The sequence below is a fragment of the Pantherophis guttatus genome, chromosome 12 (assembly GCF_059756535.1).
Source record: "Pantherophis guttatus breed Tessera chromosome 12, ASM5975653v1, whole genome shotgun sequence".
NCBI lineage: Eukaryota > Metazoa > Chordata > Lepidosauria > Squamata > Colubridae > Pantherophis > Pantherophis guttatus.
In genome coordinates this window covers 8,284,323-8,306,942 of record NC_142074.1, presented here as the reverse complement: position 1 = coordinate 8,306,942, position 22,620 = coordinate 8,284,323, and the positions used below count along the sequence as shown (strand labels likewise).

The window sequence follows — 22,620 nt, the reverse complement described above, 5'->3', positions numbered from 1 at the left end:
AGTACAGTTCAAATGCCAGATTTCAAAAGCGCACTGTCGTTATTTTATGTAAATGTTTTAATACAATATCTTCCATAACAATGATCATTTTCAGTGTCCATTGAAAATGGAAATACTGCTATTCATGCAAGGATTTTTGGAATAAGTAGGATTTGAGTGCAGCTGTAGTTAATTTCCCTTTCTTTGTCCTGAGTAGATATTTTTCCCCAACCCTCCTGCTCATATAAAAGAAAGTTGTAATTTTTATGAAATCTAAAAAAGAATTTTGTGTTGAACTGAACTCTTGGGTCCCAGAAGCTGAGATCTGACCAATTCCAGGTTTCCACACATAAATAGTGGCAGCACAGTGTTTTTGTGAATATGTATCCAGTTGTGATACACTACAGCTAATCCTCAATTTACAGCAGTTCATTTAGTGACCATTCAAATTTGCAACAACACTGAAAATGTGACTTATGACTGTTTTTCATACTTTTTTTTTTTTTTAAATTTGATTTATATGCCGCCCTTCTCCGGAGATTCAGGGCGGCTTACAATGCGCTAAGCAATAGCCTTCATCCTTTTGTATATTTATACAAAGTCAGCTTATTGCCCCCACAAACTGGGTCCTCATTTTACCCACCTTAGAAAGGATGGAAGGCTGAGTCGACCTTGAGCCTGGTGAGATTCGAACCAGCAGAAATTGCAGGCAGCTGTGTTAATGACAGGGTGCACTCAACCACTGTACTATCAAGGCTCTTACAACTGTTGCAGCATCCTGAGGATCATATGATCAAAATTCAGATGCTTTGCAACTGGTTCACACTTATGACGGTTGCACTATCCCAGGGCCATGTGATTTTGCAGCCTTCTGACAGGCCAAGTCAATGGGGAAGCCAGATTCATTTAACAACCATGTCACTAACTTAACAACTGCAGTGATTTATTGAACAGCTGTGGCAAGAAAGGTTGTAAAATGGGGCAAAACTGATCATCTGTCTCGCTTAGCATCAGAAATTTTTGGCCTCAATTGTGGTTGTAAGTAGAGGACTATCTATTTAGACTATCTATGTAGAACTTTAACAATTAAATACCGGTGCAGCCCCAGAGAGACCAAGGTTAAATTCAATCCTTGGTTGATATTTTACTGTGACTCAGATCAGTCCTACCTCTATCGTGATCTTGTTATCAATTTAGTATTAAAACTCCGAAAATGTCCCTGATCCTCCCAAATACCAGCGTGATTTACTGCTTTATTTAATCCTTTCTTTGCACTTGGACAAAGAGCTACCTCCCATTGTTAGAGCCTTGATCTAACAGAGCAATAAAAAAAACCTCATAGGAAGTCAAAATCTTGCATCTGCGTGACAGCTGTATCATTTCCCTCCAGGTTGGATAGCTCCTTATTAATTTGTTGGTACTGTTGAGTTCATCTTCCAGAGGAACAAAAGACGAGAGGCTTTTTTGCAAACTTGTATGTGGCATTTAAACCAAAGCAAGGAATAATGGCAAACCACAGTCTTGAGAGCCCTCCTCAGCTGGCCTCCGTATTTCACCAATGACCAGAAAGATAAAGGAATCCAGGGCTTCAAAGTGACACAAAGAGTTACCTTGGGCGCCTTCATCTCGTTTTGTCTTGCACCACCACAATGTAGCTTGTGTTTAGGCCTTGTGAAGTTCAAGTACGATAAACACTGGGCTGGCTTTTGTGTTGCGATTATCGAAACGTTAAATCAAAAGGCTGGGCTTGCAAACTGAGAAGCTTTTGAATGGCTCTTCTGTCTTTATTTAAACACTTCAAACTTTGTTCTCTAAAACCTCTGCTGCTGGTTTTACTTGCTTCCCTAAACTCATGAACTTCCAACTTGGTACGTGTCTACAGAGATTCTCAGTCATCCAGGTATTGTTGTCCCAAAGCTGCTTTTTAAAAAGGCAACTGGACTTTGTTTTTCCTTGAAAACGTTTTGCTTCTCATTCAAGAAACATCTTCAGTTCTGAAAACATGAAAGTACAGTTGCCTATTGAAAAAGCACCTTTGTTTCAACTAGGCAGAGGTTGAAGAAGTGAGGCCCAACCTTTTGGGCTCAGCATATCAGAAATTTGGAAAATGCCTAATGCCAGGCATTAGAGGAGGGAGGGAGGGAGAGGGAGAGGGAGGGAGAGAGGGAGGGAGAGACCAAACGTCAGAGACACAAGAAACAATTCTCTGCATATTGATTTATTAAGAAAAATAATAAGTGCAATCGTGTGGTGCTATGTAGTATGTCAAGAAATGTCAAATAATTACAAAAATGAAATATAAGTAAAACACACTCATTTTTGGAGGGTCCAGCAGTTGCACAAAAACACAACCCATTCTTCAACGGCCTCCAAATATCACACAAGAACTGGGCATGCTTCCAAGGATAGTTGTTGCCGAGTATTGGAGTGTCATCAAAATTGTTGGGTGTGATCTTTGACATCACACTCACCATCACTGGGTTAAAGACACTATTATCTCTAATGGTTCTAGTTTTTAATTGTTTATTGCCCAGAGTTGCTGAGATGGACAGTCTCTAAATTTGATAAATAAAAAAAATATCTTCCACACTTCCATGTACACAGATCTGAATCATGCATTTCTGGGAAATAATATCCCACAAGCATGCAGATGATTTTGACTAGAGAAAGCAACTTTCAGAGCAGACATGGATGCCTGGTAAAATTTGATTGTTAGACATCCAAAGTAGCTGTTTTTGTGTATTTTTGTGGAGGAATTGGTAGGAGCTGTCCGAATCAACAAAGAATATTTGCTTCCTTTGGAAGGAGAATCTTATCATGTAAAGAATAACATAACCTGGCATGATGTCTACCCAAAACATCTATGCATCATGTGGAATTTTATTTTTTATTTATTGTATTCCACCTTTATAATTTTTACAAGTAACTTAAGGTGGTGAATATATCCAACATGCCTTCCTCCCTGTTTTCCCCATCAAGGTCCCGACTAAAGAATCCAATCAAATCAGAACTCTGAGGCTGCTATCTTCCTCAAAGAACTTCTTTATTGGGTACATCATATCGGCACACTTAGTGTAAAATCAACTCTGAATAGGTCCCAAGGTTTCAGCATAATTAAAATAGAAAGTAACCTCTTCCCCAAGTGTCACTGGCCACATTGGCCAATTAGGTTAACTGGTGGGCTTTTCAGGCACTCCTCCCCATCTGCATCTGTCACCTAGGAAGATGACCTTGGTTCCCACAAGAAAGCTCTGTGTTGTGTCTAGGGAGGCATTCCAACCTCCTCTCCCCCCACCACACACACACACACTGTGTGGCAACAATGAACAAGAAGATGGCTTCTGCCAGGTTCAGTTCGACATTGACATTCCCCACAATAACCACCCTGTGAAATGGATTAGGCTGAAAGAGAATGACTGGCTCAAGATCACCCAACTGGCCTTCATGGGACTAGAATTCAGCGTCTTCTGATGATTGGCTCAAAGTCACCCAGTTGGCTTTCACGCCTAAGGCAGGACTAGAACTCCTGATATACTCTATAACCAGAACTCTCTTCATTCTCCGATTCCTCAATTTTGTAACCAAATTAGAATGCTCTACATAACTGATAAAAGGGACATGGTGGCTCAGTGGCTAAGAAGCTGAGCTTGTCGATCAAAAGGTCAGCAGTTCAGCTATTCAAATTCCTAGTGCCGCATAACGGGGTGAGATCCCGTTCCTTGTCCCAGCTTCTGCCAACCTAGCAGTTCGAAAGCACGTAAAAAATGCAACTAGAAAAATAGGGTCCACCTCTGGTGGGAAGGTAACAGCATTCCGTGCGCCTTTGGCGTTTAGTCATGCCGGCCACATGACCACGGAGACGTTTTCGGACAACGCTGACTCTTTGGCTTTGAAACGGAGATGAGCACCACCCCCTAGAGTCAGGAACAACTAGCACATATGTGCGAGGCGAACCTTTACCTTTACATAACTGATGCTTTATCTCTGAACAGCAGATAAATGTAGATATCCTACATGACTTATAATCATGATGATTGACATGTACTGTACAGCTTGAAAACCTTTACACTGGGAAGCTCCATGCCCAAAACAAACACCAAGATCCCAACATTTCAACCTGAGCTATGATTATCCTCCGCTACTGCTATCTTATACGGGCATCCAAGACTTGAAATAATATGCAAGTGGAGAAATCTGAGTGTAGGTGAAGAATATTTTGCCTTTCAACGTAAGACATCAAGAAAATAGCAGGATGGAAAATAACAGCATAGCAAGAAAAGGATAAGAATGATAGCCTGCAAATAAATCTCCTTCCCTTCCAAAAAGGGAAGAACGATGCAAGAACATAACCGTAGACAAATGTCAATGAAAATTCTGTCATCCAGGTCACAGTTGTATCTTATTTTTGAAAAGGCAACTGATTTTTTTTTTATTTTTTTATTTTTTTGAGGAGGAAGAAGAAGAAAAAGACATTTCCATTTGGTTGTTCCAAGAAGATTCCACGTCTCTGATTCCGGTGACCCAAGTAACCACAACAGCTCTCAGAGAGTGTTGATTTCAAAGAAAACACAATCTTTCCATCCCCCAACCACCATCCTGTCAGAACCTATCATTCCCTCCCACCTCTCACCCCAAATAATCTCAACTGTCAATAACTGTCCTTCCATCTCCCACACCATCTAATATAACTGATGAAGCTTCCAGGATAGGAAGCAAAACATCTTCTTCCTCCTCAAAAGAATCAGTCCAGTTGCTTTTCCAAAAATAAAAAAACCATTTTTGATATCCTTGCAGACAATTCTGTAAGTACTCCTTTAAAATATCAAAAGCTGTACATGAAAAAGAATTTAAAATGAGTAGACAACGTTAAATGTGTCTTTCACCTCAGGCTATTTTAATTCCATTTAGTTCTCCACAATTATATAAAGTAGCAAACAATAATACAACTACGGAATCAATGGAGTGGGGGGGGTTCGTTTGTATGAAAGCAGCAGCATATAAAACATGAAAGCTAAAAAAACTCAGCACAATCTTTAGAAGAACAAGGACCGAGTAAATTTTGCTGAAGACATGAGAAATATCACAAAGTACAAGTGCACAAAAATATTGGAATGCATAAAATATTAAGCTACTCAATAGGTAAAGGAAGGCATTGTAAAAAATACAGATTTGCAAAAATTAAAACCACGAGGAATTGAGGGAGACGGTACTAGGAATACACAGACAGCATCAAAAACATGGGTTAGAGAGGAAAATATTTTTTTTCAGTTGGATACTGTTTCTCAGTTTTACGTCTTTGCTTTCTTGGCATCTTTTTTCCCAGAGTTTTCTGTAGCAGATTCGGCTTTTCTTTTTTGAGACTAAAGGGAGGAAAAAAGAAAATGTCATTTTCATTACTCATACAGTATTTTAGAAAAGTAATGAAATTGAATAGGCCATTATGTCGCCAGCTGAAGGTAACAAAGAACCTTCGCTACCTTTCATCCATCCATATACACACATTTTGACCCAAAAGATGTACAAACAGGGCCTTTGAAAAGACACACAGTGCTGAGAGAAAATTTGCAAACCTTTTAAAACTATGTGGAATCTTGTAAAACTGTCTGTGACCTCCGATGTGGTCATAACTTCAAATAAGTTCTACTAATACACAGCGATTTGAGTTAAACAGACACCATCTGAAACAGACTGGTATGCCATGTTTTTATTAAACTCATTAATCAAATTCAGTGACTTTGCTGAGGAAACTGAAAACATCCTACCAAAAAAACCCAGCTCTTTTAAAGGGGGAAGCTGAGTCAGATGTTCCAATCAATTAAACAATAACCCTGCCTGACTTTGAAGGGCTATAAAACACATAAGGTTGGTTGCCACAACTGGAGGTTGCCTTTCATAACAGAGGTACAGTATGTGGATCATGCTATCGGGCCCAGTAGGTATACTAACCAGGAGATCAACTCCACAGGAAGGCTAAAATGTCTTTTATTGAGATTGGCTCTAAGAAAAACATCTTAGAGCCATGGTGGTACAGTGGTTAGAATGCAGTATGGCAGACTAATTCTGCCAACAGTTTGATCCTGACCGGCTCAAGGTTGACTCAGCCTTCCATCCTTCCGAGGTCAGTAAAATGAGGAACCAGATTGTTGGGGGCAATAGGCTGACTCTGTAAACTGCTCAGAGAGGGCTGTAAAAGCATTGTGAAGCGGTATATCAGTCTAAGTGCTATTGCTATAGTGCTATCTTGCAAGTCTGAACTTGCTGAACTTCATCCTTTTCTTATATTGGGTAGAAACTAATCAAGGAGAGAAGCACCTGGAATTAAGGAGAAACTTCCTAATAGTGAGAATAATTAACCAGTGGAACAGCTTGCCTTCAGAACATCACTGGAGGGTTTTTAAGAAAAGACTGGACAGCCACTTGTCTGAAATGGCATAGGGTCTCCTGCTTGAGCAGGGAGTTGGATTATTAGAAGACCTCCAAGGTCCTTTCCAACTCTATTTTGTAACTAACTAATTAACATGCTTTTTTTCCAACAAAAAATGGTAAACGATGCGTTTGGGTTGCTGTTTAACCAGATTCATTTTATCTACCCAATGAAGCTCTAAACACGTTACAGTAAGATTATGGATAGTCTCAAAAGGTTCACCAACTTTCTCTCACCCCTGCAGTTCTAGGAGCCAGTCTTAACTTTACAAAGACTGCAATTCGTGAATTCTGTTGCAACTGTGTATTTAAAGATTTCGAATTCATTCAGCAGTATAACTCATCACATTTTAACCAGTACATTCTATGCAAACTGTCCAAGAAGCAGATTTCTCCTTTACAAATTCTTACTCATTTTTTTCCTAACAAAAGAAATTTGAGTTTCAGATACCAATATCTTTCATGTGAATCTCTCCCACTAGCAGAAGAGTCAAAATGCAATGGCCTTGCACATTCTCTCAGGAGTCCCTGAACACCCACCACTGGAAAAGACTTAACTTGTAATCTAATGTTTGGAAGTGTTTTTTAAAAATTATCTTGGCAGCTGTTTTATTTTTCCCCTTTCTAGAAGGATGGATACATTTTTTTTTATCCAGCTGCAAGATTTTCCCCTATTGGCCAATATGGTTTTTGAGTTGTTATTAATTGAGTTTTACTGGTTTATGTTTTTCGACTGAATTTGAACATTTATTTTCCTTTCTGTTTCAAAGCTTCTTCTGCATTCACCGAAGGAAATGTGACGCGTTTTAAATGTAAAAAATAAATAAATGCGACAAGAAGATATTCATTAATTACCACTGGTGTCTTGGTTCCCCGCTTCTTCTTTTCAGCTTTTTCTTTTTCCTCAATTTCCATATTTTCCTTTTCAATGAGTGATATGAGCGTATTGCACCGTCTCTGGAGTTCCTGTATAAGATCAAAAGGAAATATCAAGTTCTGCAGCACTTTAACCAAAGGAAGCCAAACAGAAACATTAAAAGGCAAGATGTCCAGGCTAGGAGGCGCGGATAATTCATGCACGCTGAAAGGCTGAAACGAAGCCAAGAAATCTTATTAAAATGTGCTTCATGCTGGCAACGTAGCTTTTATGTTTGTTGACTTTAGCAGTAGGACGCACTCTAAAGTAGTTATAATCCAAAGGATTGAAGAGGAGGCGGGCCAAAGCCCTCATTTTGCCCTATGAGATTGTGGAATAACTACTTGAAGCGTAGAGCTGAACTGCACTTTGAATCCAATTCCAGAAAAGCCCTCTGGAGTACACAAAATTGTGAACATGACACCAAACTGCATCTCTGTATATAGATCCACACCATCCCCTGAGATCATGCAGCAGTTCCAAAAGGCAGACATTAAGACCCCAGGAAAAGGTAGAGCTGCAAACGGAATCCAAAGCACTCCGCAATCCTTTAGGGTAGACACTGACAGACTGATTTTCTGGAAACAGGTGGCCGCTTTAAGATAAACGCAACTGTGCCCTTTTCTACTTTGGAGAACAACTTCATCTAAAGTACGTTTGGTGAGATTTGCTTTGTCATATAGAAAGGGGCATAAGAGAATCTTTCTCCAGAAAATTCCTTTGCCTTTCTTACATTGCCCTGTTTTGCTTTTCAGTTTGGTTTACCATAGAACCGTACATTCCTTAAAACCATAAATAGCAAAGAATCAAGAGCCTTCTTATCTGTTTATTTTGTTCTCCATAGCGCCTAAAGGCAGGACAGGTTGCAGCTCATCTGCGGGAGATCCAACCTGGAAATAAGGAGGAATTTCTTGACAGTGAGGAAAATTAACCGAGGGGATAGCTTGCCTCCTGGAGTTGTGGGTGCTTCATCGCCGGACATTTTCAAGAAAAGATTGGACAACCATATGTCCAGGATAGCATAAGATTCCTTCTTTGGGCAGGGGGTTGGAGTAGAAGACCTCCAGGGTCTGTGATTCTATGACAGCACTAACAATAGCGCTTAAGAGTTATATACTGCTTCACAGCCCTCTCTAAGCAGTTTACAGAGTCAGCCGATTGCCCCCAACAATCTAGGCCTTCATTTTACCAACCTCAGAAGGTTGGAAGGCTGAGTCAACCTTGAACTGGTGAGAATCGAACTGAACTGCTGGCAGCCGGCAGTCAGCAGAAGTAGCCTGCAGTACTGCATTCTAGCCACTGCGCCACCACAGCTCTTGATTCTGAAAGAGTTCTCTAAATGGGGTGGCATAGGCATAATTCTTAAAATTATGCACTGGACATAGAAATTCCTTGACCCAGGCCTTGGTAAGAGACAAAGAGCCCCTCACTTCTCCTGTGATATGGGTACCATAGAAACCACAGCTCATGTTCTTCTATATTGCCAGTTCTGCAGGAATATTTGCCACCAGTTGATTATTGCTCTTTATTTAAATTTACGTGGCACTCTGATCATTTTTATCTGCATGACTATTAAACAATCAAGATAAATTCATATTTATTATGTGTAAGCTTCACCCACAAACGGTTGCCAATAGTTGTTGTTAGAGGATAGTTTTATGCTGGTTTGTTTTATTCAATGCACTTTTATTGGCCAATGATCAAAATAAATAAAGTGTCTGTCCATCTAACCCCTCACTTCATCCCTTTTGCCATCTTTTATCCTTCTGTTTTATTGATTTTACTGTAATTTGATTGTTAAGAGCTACCCAGTCTTATTGAATTGGGCAGGACACAAGTGAAACAAGTTATTATTTATTATGCGTAGAAAAATATGAAGCCCCAGCTGCCAGTTCTTTAGCTTGTGTGGGGCTTCACATGCATGAAGTTCTTTTCAAGAACTGTACCAATGTAGCGTATGTGAGGATCCATTTGTAATTGACAGATGGAAATGTTGTCAAAAAATATTTTGAAAAGTATTTTTAGTTGACCGTTTCATACACTTCACAACCAGGAAGGGAGAAGATGAGTTGGTCCAATTAACAGCAGCAGTGTTTTCTCCACTGAAACATCCCTTCCTAAGCCTTACAACCATACAATAAAATTTCCTGTACTCTCTGCTAATCAACCATTTTATATAGAGAAACAGATTGTGTTATTTAAAATACGTCTAAAATTTGGATACGTGAGTGCTATAAACACCGCTTGTGATTTTAACACCAAACACATCAATCTCATTATAAATCTTTTTTGGCTTGGAATACGATCTCAATATGCTTAATTATGGTAGCAAATAATATTTCACTGAAGTGATGCTCTCACTTGAGGGCAACAAAAGCCGTTCAAAAAGTGAAATAACTACTCCTCCATAAGACCCACAGACTAAATAATGGAGGGAAGGGGGAAAAGACCTGCAACCTCCAGCTTTTCTTCCAAAACTACACCGCTTAGCATTTAAGCTCTCTGTGAACAAGCCTCTACTAAGAATGGTCAAATTTGGGGCTTGTATTCACCATAAGATGAAGAAATGCAGATACAGAACGGACCAATATGAATTATTGTACCAAAATCAGAATGAAACAAGACCAGGTATGTTAAAAAAAAACAGCTATTCTTCTTCTCATGGAGTGCCATTTTGATAAAAAAAAAAAAAGAAAAAAGGACACAGCAATGACTAGAATGAAAACAGACTTTCAGCCCCCCAGATTCCCTAAGAATTTCTGGTATCTGAGTTTCTTCCAGCTTTTATGCGCAGCCCAAAAACAGTTCAACATATTTTAGACTATTTAAAAACGTTCCCTAGTTACGGAGGAATGCACAATACCAGGTGTTCACCTTCCCACTCATTTAACGCACTACACTGGGAATTGTTTCCTTGTTCAAATATGGCAATAGCAGAAGACCGGTGAGATTTTGACTTCCTTATGTTACAAACCAACCTCAAAACTGAATTGTGAAAACAAAAATACCTTGAGTATTTTGGAAGTATTCCAAGCCTATATAAGTATGAAACATCTTTACTCTGAACTTCTCTTTCATAATTTGAAGATTTTCCAAGAGCTCCTTCCTTCTCATATTTCTACATCAACGTGAATCATTGTTTGGCCATGGAGACATAAGGGCAATGGAGACATTAGGATTTACTGGAAGTTATCACTGCCATTCAGACCATCACTGTAATAGGAGTATTAGATCAATAAATATTGGCTGGTACTTCTGCCAAGCTACATCCCCTGCTTTGGAAAATGTATTTATGGGAGACACTGAGCACAATACCAACTCTTGCAAATTAATGGAGAAACATTAGCAATATTTTGCTGTAGTATCAACTTCAGACTGTTTTTTCAAACCTGAATTTAGATATTATTTGTAACTATGCTATCTCTTCACACATATAAGGCACATCAAGAGTTTTGTTTCCTTATTTGTATTCCATGTTGCCCCAAATTATAAAGATTATATTCACATCTCTAATAAGAACAGAGAGCTGTACTTGTTCACAAGGGCTCTTTATAATCACTGCTATAAGCTTTTAATTATTCCATGAAACTTCCTGTAAAATATTTGCCATATATTTTGACATTCAAATCACGTAGTATTACTAGATGCCTTTTTGTTGCTAATATTCCATTTCTGTAAGTAGTAACCTTAGAGTTTGAAGTTTTCTAGGTGGTTTCCAGGTTGTTTTCTAATTAAGAGTAGTTACTGCAACACAGCCATCATTTGGAACAGAAGGAAGTAGAGAAACGAAGTGCTGGTGTTACGCATATTATCAGCAGTGACTATTTTTCGATCATAAAGAAATTGTCAAAATATGGAATCTCCACTATGAGGGGCAGGAAAACTTGCCTGCATCCTAAAAGGAAGAAATATTGTTTTTCACTGATATAGACCATGAGGCATATAAGTTAATGATGAAAAATGATACAGTATACTGACTAGCTCAGAACAGAATACATACACCAACAAACCTGGACTAATAGAAAAAATGTACACTGGGAACAGGCAAACATCATGCCTTGAAAAGAACAGATCTGAAAATCAGTAGTGTTTAACGATCCCATCTTTATCACTGTCACTAAGAAGAAAGGCCGCTACTAAAGCAGAGCATCTAAAGGTAAAGATTGGGAAAGAAGAAGAAACAGGAGTCTTATAGAAATGATCGCACCACTTATAGATTCATACTGTGTAAGCTATATGCTTGCAAGAAAATAAGATTTGCTGTAGAATTATATGGGTTTTCTGAAAAATATTTTTTCAAATGAAAGCAGAGCTGATGAGCCACACAGAGGTAAATCAGCTAATTTATCTAGAACCAGAGAGACATCTTGTGGCCATCGGAACATAATGAAGATCTTCCAAGCAAAATGCAGAAACATATCATATTTGCTTTTTTTTTTTCCCTTTTGTATATTTAAGCACGGATGTTTTGAGAAGTTTCAAGAATGAAACCAATAAGTGAATAGAATCGATGTCTGGATATAAAAAGAGACTCATTGATTCACATTAAGGATTCATCTGTTTTAGACGCTCACCACAATACCCCTCAGTTTCTCCTAGGAATCCTGTAAGTAGAACATTTCCCACTCCATTGTCACTTTTGAGTTATTGGCATTCAGAGATATATTGAGCCTGGATGTGGCATTACTAATCACCACTGCTCCTCTATAAAAATGGTAGATGCAATCTCTACAATAGAGGAGTCAAACAGGATTTCTTCAAGGACCGGATCAGCATTGTAGTTCTCCACGGGCCAGCTTGGGGGGCGGGAGGCCTGGAGGCTGTCCAGGCTGAAAACAGGGGACAGGGGGATCATGCACGGGCCCATGCCCCGTTTGGGCCGGCAGAGGGCTGTAGGAAGCCGTCCACGTGCAGCCCACCCCATGCCCTGTTTTGGCTGCCAGAGACTGGTCCTTTGCCATTTCCAGACCAACCCCGTGGGCCCCACGGGCCTTGACTTCAACACCCCTATTCTACAACATGGTATCCTCCAGATGTCATGGGTCCAACATGGTTGGGAAGTCAAGGAGTTGCAGCACCCACACATCTGGAGGGGACATATGGAGAAGGCTTATCTAAACTAGTGTCTTATCATTATACCTTGTGTCAACAAATTCCTGCCTGTCCTGAATTCTCCACAAGTGCATTTTACTAGATGAAGCCAAGTCCTCATGTTAAGAAAATGGAAATAAACCCCTTTACCCATTTTCTTCGTGTCCTCTCTCTTAGCCATTTATCCTTACTAATTTTATAGACTTTTTACTATATTGTTCCAACTTCTTGGGAGCATTAACACCTTTTGTTCTTCAAAATCAGATTTCCCCAATAACTTGATGTGTTTATGACAAAAAAAGGGGGAATGGGGGGAGAATTGTAGCTGCATGTAGAAGACACCAAGTTATGGTAAGCTGAAGCAGCTAATTATGGAAAATGAGATATTCTTTTACATAAGCTAGAGAGTAACATATATTTGTTTAGTATTGGTCTCTTATGGAAGCATTGGGATTTGCCATTAAATCTGAATATTCCCCAAAGGAACTCACATTTGTCTGGGTCATCTTTTCATGTTCTTTTATGCTAAAGAAAATAGTTCTAGAAATTCATGCTGAGGTTTAGAAATGATACACCGCAGAGACAATTTAACAATGATATCCTCTGCAGTTAAAATTTAATATGTCATTTCATTTTATCTGCCCAAAGTCAAACAATTGTACATTTGTTTTTGCAGGGAAAATTTATCTTCACTTCAGGCAGAATTTAAGAAGATAATCAACATAAAGCACATGTAAATTGTTTAAATGGATCCCGATATATCCAATGGAGCTTTAAAAATATTCCAGTGCGGATGTTATCCAGAATATAACAATAACCCCAAAGAGTGACAATTCATCTAAACAAATCATAGTTACCTTGGCATTACAACAGGCAAATTTCTTTTAATTTTCAATGTCATCAAACAGACCCCAATTCTAGTTCTTTACATGCCAATATTATGTCTATAGAGATTCTCAGCCATCCAGGTCATGATTGTCCCAAAGGTGCTTTTTCAGAAGCCAAAGGCACTTTTTCTTAACTGGACTTTGTCTCTAACAAAGAGACAAAGAAAGTACTTTGAAAAAGTATCTTTGGGATGCTAGTGTTTTGTTATGTCAGTTCCTGATGTAGTTCTGCACAGATTACAAAAAAGATGTTGAGATTTTGGAAAAAGTGCAGAGAAGAACAACTAAGATGATTAAAGGCCTAAAGACTAAAACATATGAAGAATGGTTGCAGGATTTGGGTTTGGCTAGTCTAGAGAAAAAAAGAACTGGGGGGACATGATAGCAATATTCCAGTACTTGAGGGTCAACCTATTTTTCCAAAGCCCTGAAGGCAAGACAAGAAACAATGGATGGAAACCAATCAAGAAGCAACCTGGAATTAAGGAGAAATTTCCTAAGAGTGAGAACACTCTACCAGTGGAATGCCTTGCCTTCAGAAGTTGTGGGTGCTTCATCATTGGAGGTTTTTAAGAAGAGACTGGATAGCCACTTGTTTGAAATGGTATAGAATCTCCTATTTGAGCAGGGGGTTGGACAGAAGACCTCCAAGGTCCCTTCCATCTCTATGATGACACTTCTGAAATCTGGATATCACATATTCTTAGATGGGAAATGGATAGCCATACAGATGTGGCACTAGAGCAAAACAGCTCAAGAGAAGCAGATTTTTAATATTTTTTTCTTTTGCAAAATAAATAGTTAACTATTTCAAAATAAAAATAGAATGACACAATCAGATCTATAAAACCAAAAGGAGTTAAAACAAACAAACAAAAGACATGCAGACATAAACCAAGCCCGTATCAGCAGACCCTTTGCTTACCATGGCGGTTCTGGACTTAATAAACCAATCAAATCTGAATTGGGGCGCATTGCGCACACACTGTCTTAGCTCTTCATACACGTTTTCTTTATCGAATCCCATTTTATGCAACATGCATATCAAAAATCGATCTTCTTCTTCTGTGTAATTTTTGCCTTTGTTGGTTCCGTACTGAATTCGCAGCTGATGGAAAGGGGCTTTATACCTTGCAATCTAAAAAATTTTAAATATATATATATAAACATATATGCATGTATCAGATTTCTTCTGCTAGGCATTTGTCTGCATCTCATTCAATAGCTATGCACTCTTATTTCAAGGGCAGGAAATTCACTGTAATTACACCAAGGTCAAAGCAAATAAATCACTTCCGCTCAAAATGTATTTAGTAGTTCTAAGCATTAAGGTCTTAATACTGGCGATGTAACACCAGAATAGCGGTATGCTTATATTGGGACAAATCATCCTGTTTCGGAGACATTATGTGAAGACTTAGCTTTCTGGAAATGGCTCTAATGCTGGGAAAGTGGAAGAAAAAAGAAGAGTGACTCGTATCAAAGGAAAGGAAAGGGTGAATGTTTGTTCTCCGAGCTTGTGGGTTGGTTTCCAAACTTTTCGTTACCAGGCTAGGTAACACCTTCAGTGGAGTTTAGGGGATGTTAATGTTCTTCTGTTTATAAGGGCTTCAGGTATGTGTGTGTCAAGTGAGGGTCTTGTGATGGGGATGTTACAACAGGTGAGAGTCACTGGGAGGTGAACTGCTTGGGGGGGGGGCTTGCGTGAGTTGGTTGAGGGTCGGTGCTGTCTCTAGTTAGCTGTGTGGTTGATTTGAATTCTGAGGGGTTCGTAGGTTTATTTATTTATTTATTTATTGCAATTTATATGCCGCCTTTCTCCCTAGGGACTCAAGGCGGCTTACAAAATGACAAATTCAATACAAATCACAATACAATACAAAATTAAAATCAGTAACCCAATTAAAAAACAATTTAAAATTATCCCAGTGTACCCCCAAACGGATCAGTTTAATTGGCGGAAGAGCCACGTCTTCAGCTCGCGACGGAAGGAAAGAAGGTCGGGGGCTGTCCTGAGCTCAGTGGGCAATCCATTCCAGAGGGTTCGGGACTCCCACAGAGAACGTCCTCCTCCTGGGGGCCGTCAGCCGACATTGTTTGGCCGACGGCACCCTGAGGAGGCCGACTCTGTGAGAGCGCACAGGACGATGGGAGAACGGCTGGAGATGGTCCTGCAAGTATCCCGGGCCTAAGCCATGAAGAGCTTTATAGGTGAGCACCAGCACCTTGAAACGTATCCGGAGTGCCACCGGTAGCCAGGTTCCTACAGCCAGCCTACAAACCCTTCAGAATCCAAATCAACCACACAGCTAACCAGAGACAGCACCGACCCACAACCAATCCACGCAAGCCCCCCACCAGTTCACCTCCCAATGACCCTCACCTGATGTAACCTCCCCATCACAAAACTCCCACTTGTCACACTCACACAATTTAAACAATAATAATGCGGATGGATTCCGTTACAGTGGCAGTGGCTGTACTGTTGAAAAACTTGAAACACCAGATTAAGGACAGACTGTTGGAGAGAAAAAATATCTATGTAGTTGCTAAATGTCTAACACAAGCTTGATGTAAATTAATATATTGGGGCATTTCAATTCTTACAGCCTTATAAACACGTATCAACACAAAGACTAAGTTTGCCTACTTCTGAATTGGTTATGGAAGTTTTGAAATGAAAAATTAGGAAAGGGCAGAGAATAATTTTGTCAGCGGGGGGGGGGGGGGGGGAATCACCACCAGCTGATTTTTGAAGGACAAGATTAATTAGGAGAATATCAATGGACAGGTTTACTTTGACATCCAGTGCTTTTTTGATGCTAATCCTCCTCTGTATTCTGGCTTCTCCTCTTTCAATCTGAGCCATGATCCTCTCAATGTCCTGGAGTTCATTGCAACGTTCCCAAAATACAGCTGAAATTAAAATAATAATAATAATAATCTTACATGTTCCATAATAAAAGGAATATTACTTCAAAGCAATTAAAGCACTGAGTTCCATAAACTGAGCTAAATGCAATTACAGCATCTCTATAGTGAGAAGAATGTTTTAAATATTCTGAAAACTTACCAAGTTATATTTTATGCCATTAACCTTTTTTTATGCCAATGCTCTCAGATCTTTCAGAAATTCAAAACAAGAAAGAAAATACGTATCTGACTGAATTTGTAGAAGTAGATGAAGCAATCCAAATTTCCTACAAATTTTTTCAGACATTTCTTTCAAAGAGAGCATTATAAGTTGGAGAGAAAATGTAACTTTAAAATAAGCGATTAAGCTTAAAGCCTATTAAGTGTTATTCAAGGGTGGGTGGAAGAGGCACAGAAAAAAGAGGTACAGGCTAAAGCCAACAGGCCTTTCCATCTGCTACAAAATGCAGTTTCTCGCATTTCAAGTTGACTCTACGCAACAAAAACAGAAACCGTGCCCCATCTGGTCTAGCTGTTTATTCTCAGTGGCCAACCAACTGCACAAGGAGTCCATTAGCCTCCCAGCAGAGTTTTCAGAGGTAGATCCAGTGCCATTGAGGCAAACAGCCAGTGATCCCTATGATTCCCCCTGAATCAGTGGAATCCTTTTTTTTTTTTAAAGCTGGCCAAGCTGACAGCCAGCACTATATTTTAATGATAATGAATTCCAAAGGTAAATCAGGCATTGTGTAAAAATATTGTGTCCCGATTTTTCCTGTATTCAGTTTTATGGGGTGAACCAGCTAGTTCCTCTAAATGCCTCACGGAGGGCTGTAAAGTCTTCTGAGTTTTCGGTATTGATGTTGAACAACTGCAAATGGAACATTTCAAAAGGTGCCATCAAAACAACTTGTACAAAAGACAGAATTTTATCCAAATCAGGAACTTTCTTTTTCTAGAAGAGCATCCAGGCAAGCATAAAACAGGCTTGGCCGTTGTTGCTTTTTTAATCGTAACTGAAAACTACAAGATTAAAGAATATCTTGTCCCCAGGACTATCCTTGATCAATGTGGGAAGTATTATAGGAGCTCAGAAGTTGGTAGTGCATAACAACTTCTTCCATTTTCTTCTTTAATCTCTGTCATTCTCACATTGTAATTATTGAAACAATGCACCATTCCAGATGCCACAGGTAATAGCAATGAAACCACCTCTTTTCTCCCTAATTTCTACCTGGACATATACATATGTAAGTCTTGAAACTAGAATTTGTAGCTTTGGAACTGGAAGGGTGCTTGAGCCAATTACACTCCATTTAAGAAGCAACTATACTTTATTTTCTGAAATGTATTTACATGCTGTGCCTGAAGCTCCTGTGGGAACAATCTGTGGCTTTAGTACCCAACTCTATATATGAAGGCCCTTATATGTGTGAAAATAGAGGGCACAGAATGACCCCAAATGATAGCAAAGGGAGTGGCGTGTGGAAGGAAGAAGAGGCTTTTAAGTAGAGCCCTGGACCCTTCAGGATGGGAAATATTTGAAAGAATGCTGCTGCCCTTCAAAAGTATGGCCAAGTTTGCAAAGCAGAATTATGTTTGCATTGGAAATGCATCTGGGATTCTTGTGAATCCATCACTCAACCAAACGGTGATCAGCCTTATAATGTGGTCAGGAGAAAGAAATAATAAATCTAGCCACTCTCCCTCTGCCTTGCCAGCCACAGCACTGTCAATAACGAGGGTCCTCATTTTACCCACCTCGGAAGGATGGAAGGCTGAGTCAACCTTGAGCCTGGTGAGATTCAATCTGCCAAATTGCAGGCAGTCGGCAGACAGCAGAAGTAGCCTGCAGTATTGCATTCTAAACACTGCACCACCGTGGCTCTCAAGTGAAGTATGTCATAACCATTTGTCTGAAATGGTATAGGGTCTCCTGCTTGTGCAGGGGGCTGGACTAGAAGACCTCTGAGGTCCCTTCTAACTCTATTATTCTATGTTCTATGTTCTATAACTAAAACTCAATCAGTGCAGGAATGGGAACAGCTACAGGGTTATGGTGCATCAATCTTGGCATAATCCCTCGGCAGATCTTAAATCTTTCCATCCAGAACATTTCCTTCTTTCCACATTACAAGTTCCTCAGGTTTCTCCATCCTTGGTAGAATTACAAAGGTAACCCAATAGGAAAAAAAAATGAACTGTTCGCAATCATTCTTAATTAATCAAGGAACGATTAACGCACCTGAATACTCGATAACTTCCTCAGGTGACTTTCCTTCCACCTCACGGGCAATATCATCTATGTCGTCACGGCCATATTTTTCATTAGCTTTAATAAACTGATTGAAGTCTCTTTTGTTCCAGTTTGTAAAACCCTGTTAAAAGAAGAAGTTGTTTTTGTCAGATCTTGCATCTTAGGAGGATACAGTTGGATTTGTTCATTAATGCCTTGGTACAATGTCACATAATAATTACAGGGGTTAATGATCTTGCAGTATTTCCATAAACATCTATTATCCCGGGTTTATTACTCAAGTCATAAAAAGCTGAGTTATTTTTAAACACATCTCCTCACACATAAGGGAGGGAAGTTGTTCTATTCATGCTTGTAAATGGCAAGTCTCCAAAGAAACAAAGTTCAGTCCAAATCTTAGCAGGCTTTCACTTGTATCACACTTGAACAATTACAAGTAACTAACAAAAAAAAACCCCTTTAAGAATATGAGGGCACTTGTCCAGATGTCACAGGCAATCTTCTGGAACTAAACGCAGGAACATTCTGTTTCAAACACTTACAAAGCAAATGGTGAATGAAATTAACACCTGGAAGGGAAGAAAATCCCCAGTTCCCATGCATACTTTTGATAAAATATGGAGGGGGGGAGCATGAAAAAAATCTATTGACTATGGAAGGAATATAAACAAAAAATTGGCACTCAAAAGAGTTCCTTAAACATCATTAAACTTTTAAATAATTAAATCAGGAACCTCTAAAGGTTGGCAGCAACCAAAGTTAATTACTGGAGAGACAAATGTCAAATATTTTATATAGTGTGCCATTGATAATCAGTGTTTGACCAATTGCAAAATTACTGTAAAATGCTAGATATGACTCTTATTTCTGAGATCAGATATACTGAAAACCAGCCAGTGTACACAACAAACATTTCCTTCATCCAGAAAGAACCACTCTATGATGGAAAAACTTCTGCTCTTAAGACAAAAAATATCCTTCCAACCCTTTGTATAAAACAATAAATCAGCAACAAGAAATGAGGTACTTTTTGAAGCATGGATTAACATCCGCATGACTATTAGCTACAGGAAGTTCTCAACTTACAACAGTTCATTTAGTGACTGTTCAAAATTACAACAGCACTTTAAAAAAGTGACCTACGGCCATTTCAACCACTGCAGCATCCCCATGGTCATGGGATCAAAATTTGGATGCTTGGCAATTGGTTCGTATTTATGATGGTTGCTATATCCCAGGGTCATGTGATCACACCTTTTGCGACCTTCCAACAAGCCAAGTCAATGGGGAAGCCAGATTCATTTAACAACAGTCTTAATAAGTGAACAGCTGCAGTGATTCACTTAACAACGGTGGCAAGGTAGGTTGTAAAATGGGACAAAATTCACTTAAGAAGTGTCTCACTTAAGAACAGAAAGTTTGGGTTCAATTGTGGTCATAAGTCAAGGACTACCTGTATTTGGTTTTGCTAATGTCAGTCTATTTTTGAATGGAGCAGATTCAACGCTGTGCATATAAATCTGGGATTAAGCTCTACTAACTCACAGTTCTAACTCACAGAACGACTTGCCCATAAAAGCCCAATTAAGGGATACGTGAAGCCTTTCATATGTCAACTATCTCAGGGTTGAAATGTTCTTCTGAGCACAAAATAGCCATTTTCAGCCAGAAACAGTCTGTTCTAATTTGGAAATATTTCAAGTTCCCAAACTTTTTTGGTCTTAAAATACTTGCCAAATGTCTGCGTGTAGCGTGTTTCATGCTTAAGATACAGGTAGTCCTCAATTTACAAAAGTTCATTTAGTGACCATGCAAAGTTACAACAGCACTGCAAAAAGTGACCTGTGACCGTTTTTCACACTTATGACCATTGTAGTATCCCCATGGTCACATGATCAAAATTCTGTCGCTTGGCCACTGGTTCATATTTATGATGCTTGCAGTGTCCCAGGATAATGTGATCACCTTTTGCGACCTTCTGTCCAGCAAAATCAATAGGGAAGACAGATTCAGTTAACAACTTGTTCACTAACTTAACAGTTACAGTGATTCACTTAACAACTGTGGCAAGAAAGGTCGTAAAATGGGACAAAGTTCACTTACCAAATGTCTGACTTAGCAACAGAAATTTTGGGCTCAATTGTGGTTGTAAATCGAGGACTACCTGTATTTGGGGAGGGGGCTCTTCAAATTCAAAACATTTTGCATATGCAGAGTCTCTTTCAAGGTGAGGCAGTTTTGGGAGACTTTAGGGACACATCCATGCTAGTCTTGTTGCAGCAGGATAGAATATAGAAGTGGCTTTCCATGTTTTTCCTGTGGCAAAATTTTCTTCAAATTTTCCCAATCCAGCCTACAAACCTGGCATTTCCTGTAGGAATCTCTACCATGTACTAATCTGACTCAATTCTATTTAACTTCAGAACCCAGACAATATCAAGCAGCTGCTACCATCTGCTGAAACAGCTGTATATTTTTAGATAATAGCTGAAATGCACACTTTAACATCAAGCTGCATTTCTTTGCTTTTACGGATGTTCTACCATGTTGGGATTATCAGTTGTAAAAATAAAAATTCAAACAAAGAGCAAGACAGTCATATTGATTTGACTCGACCAATAATATGTGGATAGAAAAATGTAAAAAGAAATGTAAACAGACCAGGGCGAAAAGATTCAGATGTTTTATGTACCTATTTTCAAACATTAAACTGTTGTAAAAAAATGTTTCCTCTCTCTGAAGAGAGATTAGGAGCCATCTGTATTTTCATTGTAAGATTCACTTCATCTGACACTGGCAATTTAAATGATCAAAAGACAGTTGTTAAGTCAACCTTTCAAGTGGAGGATTCAAGTATATGTATCCTTAATATATAAGTGCTAATATAGAAGGATATATTAAGAATGTTATATTTTGTTGGAGAATAATGCAACAAAGCTCTATGCTTCCTATCTCATAACATGCAAAGAGTGTTAAAAATTATGTTTGAATAGCCCAGCAATTCAGGCATAAAAGTAATTACACTGATTCAACAACACTCATTAAAAACGTAACAAAATCTAAACTTGCAGACTTTGTGCCAGAAAGTTACTGATGAAATGTTAAACATAAAGTGCCTGGAAGCATCCACTACTGGTAGACCTCAACTTAGGATCGGTCAGCCAATAAATAGTAATCCACTGCAGAAGAGGAGAGAGGTTTATTTTGGTAAAAGCCAAACCTTTAGATTCAGTTTGAACTGTGTCAGTTTCAACTGTTCTCTTTGTCGAATTCCCACTTTCTAACTTTACTTAGCTACTGAGAACTTGGTCATTGCATTTTGAAAACAAAAGACTAGAATCCCTTCTCTTTCAATATTTGCAAACAGGAATTCAGAGCATAACCACTAAAGATGGACAGCTTTTTTTCAGGAGGGTCCTTGGTGCTCTCTGAGCTTGGCTGTTTTCTTGCAGACCTTTCATTACCCAAACTAGGTAACATCATCAGTGCTAGCAGGAGTAGTCCTCTACTTACAACTGTTCATTTAGTAACCATTCGAAGTTACAGCAGCACTGAAAAAAGGTGAGTTAAGACCATTTTTCACATTTTATCACCGTTGCAGCATCCCCATGGTCACATGATCAAAATTCAGACACTTGACAACTTACTCTATTTATGACGGCTGCAGTGTCCTGGGGTCATGTGATTCTCCTTTTGTGACCTTCTGCCAAGCAAAGTCAATGGGGAAGCAAGATTCATTTAATAGCCATGTTACTAACTTAACAACTGCAGTTGATTTATTTAACATCTGTGGGAAGAAATGGGCCAAAATTCACTTAACAAAGTCTTGCTTAGCAACAGAAATTTGGGGCTCAATTGTGGTCATAAATCAAGGACTGCCTGTATTGATTAAGTTACCTCATTTGGGTAATGAAATGTCTGCAAGAAAACAACCAAGCTCAGAGAGCACCGAGCACCAAGCACTCTTCATTTCAGCCCTGAGCTACAAATATCCTCCTTTATTGGTAATGTGGGTTTTTTCCCAGCTGGGGCTTACACAATTATTTATTTTTCCCTGCCTCCAACAGCTGTAGGGGATGGCTGTCACGTTATGGTCAACAACATTATCTTATTTAGGGGATAATGTGTGAGTTTCAATGTAAAATATATGCATT

The 22,620-nt window shown here is 39.1% G+C and overlaps 1 protein-coding gene across 1 annotated transcript in view; it reads right to left on the bottom strand.

The window, feature by feature from the left end:
- Window positions 1–4,852: 4,852 nt before the first annotated feature.
- Window positions 4,853–22,620, bottom strand: part of SMARCA1 (SNF2 related chromatin remodeling ATPase 1) — a 45,023-nt gene continuing 27,255 nt past the window's right edge. Inside the window, exons 20-24 of the mRNA XM_034435016.3 lie at window positions 18,455–18,587; window positions 16,094–16,212; window positions 14,222–14,434; window positions 7,258–7,368; window positions 4,853–5,339 (exon numbers count right to left, since the gene is read on the bottom strand). Of these exons, the coding sequence (XP_034290907.2) occupies window positions 5,268–5,339; window positions 7,258–7,368; window positions 14,222–14,434; window positions 16,094–16,212; window positions 18,455–18,587 (648 nt within the window). The 3' untranslated portion in view covers window positions 4,853–5,267. The remainder of the gene's footprint in view (window positions 5,340–7,257; window positions 7,369–14,221; window positions 14,435–16,093; window positions 16,213–18,454; window positions 18,588–22,620) is intronic.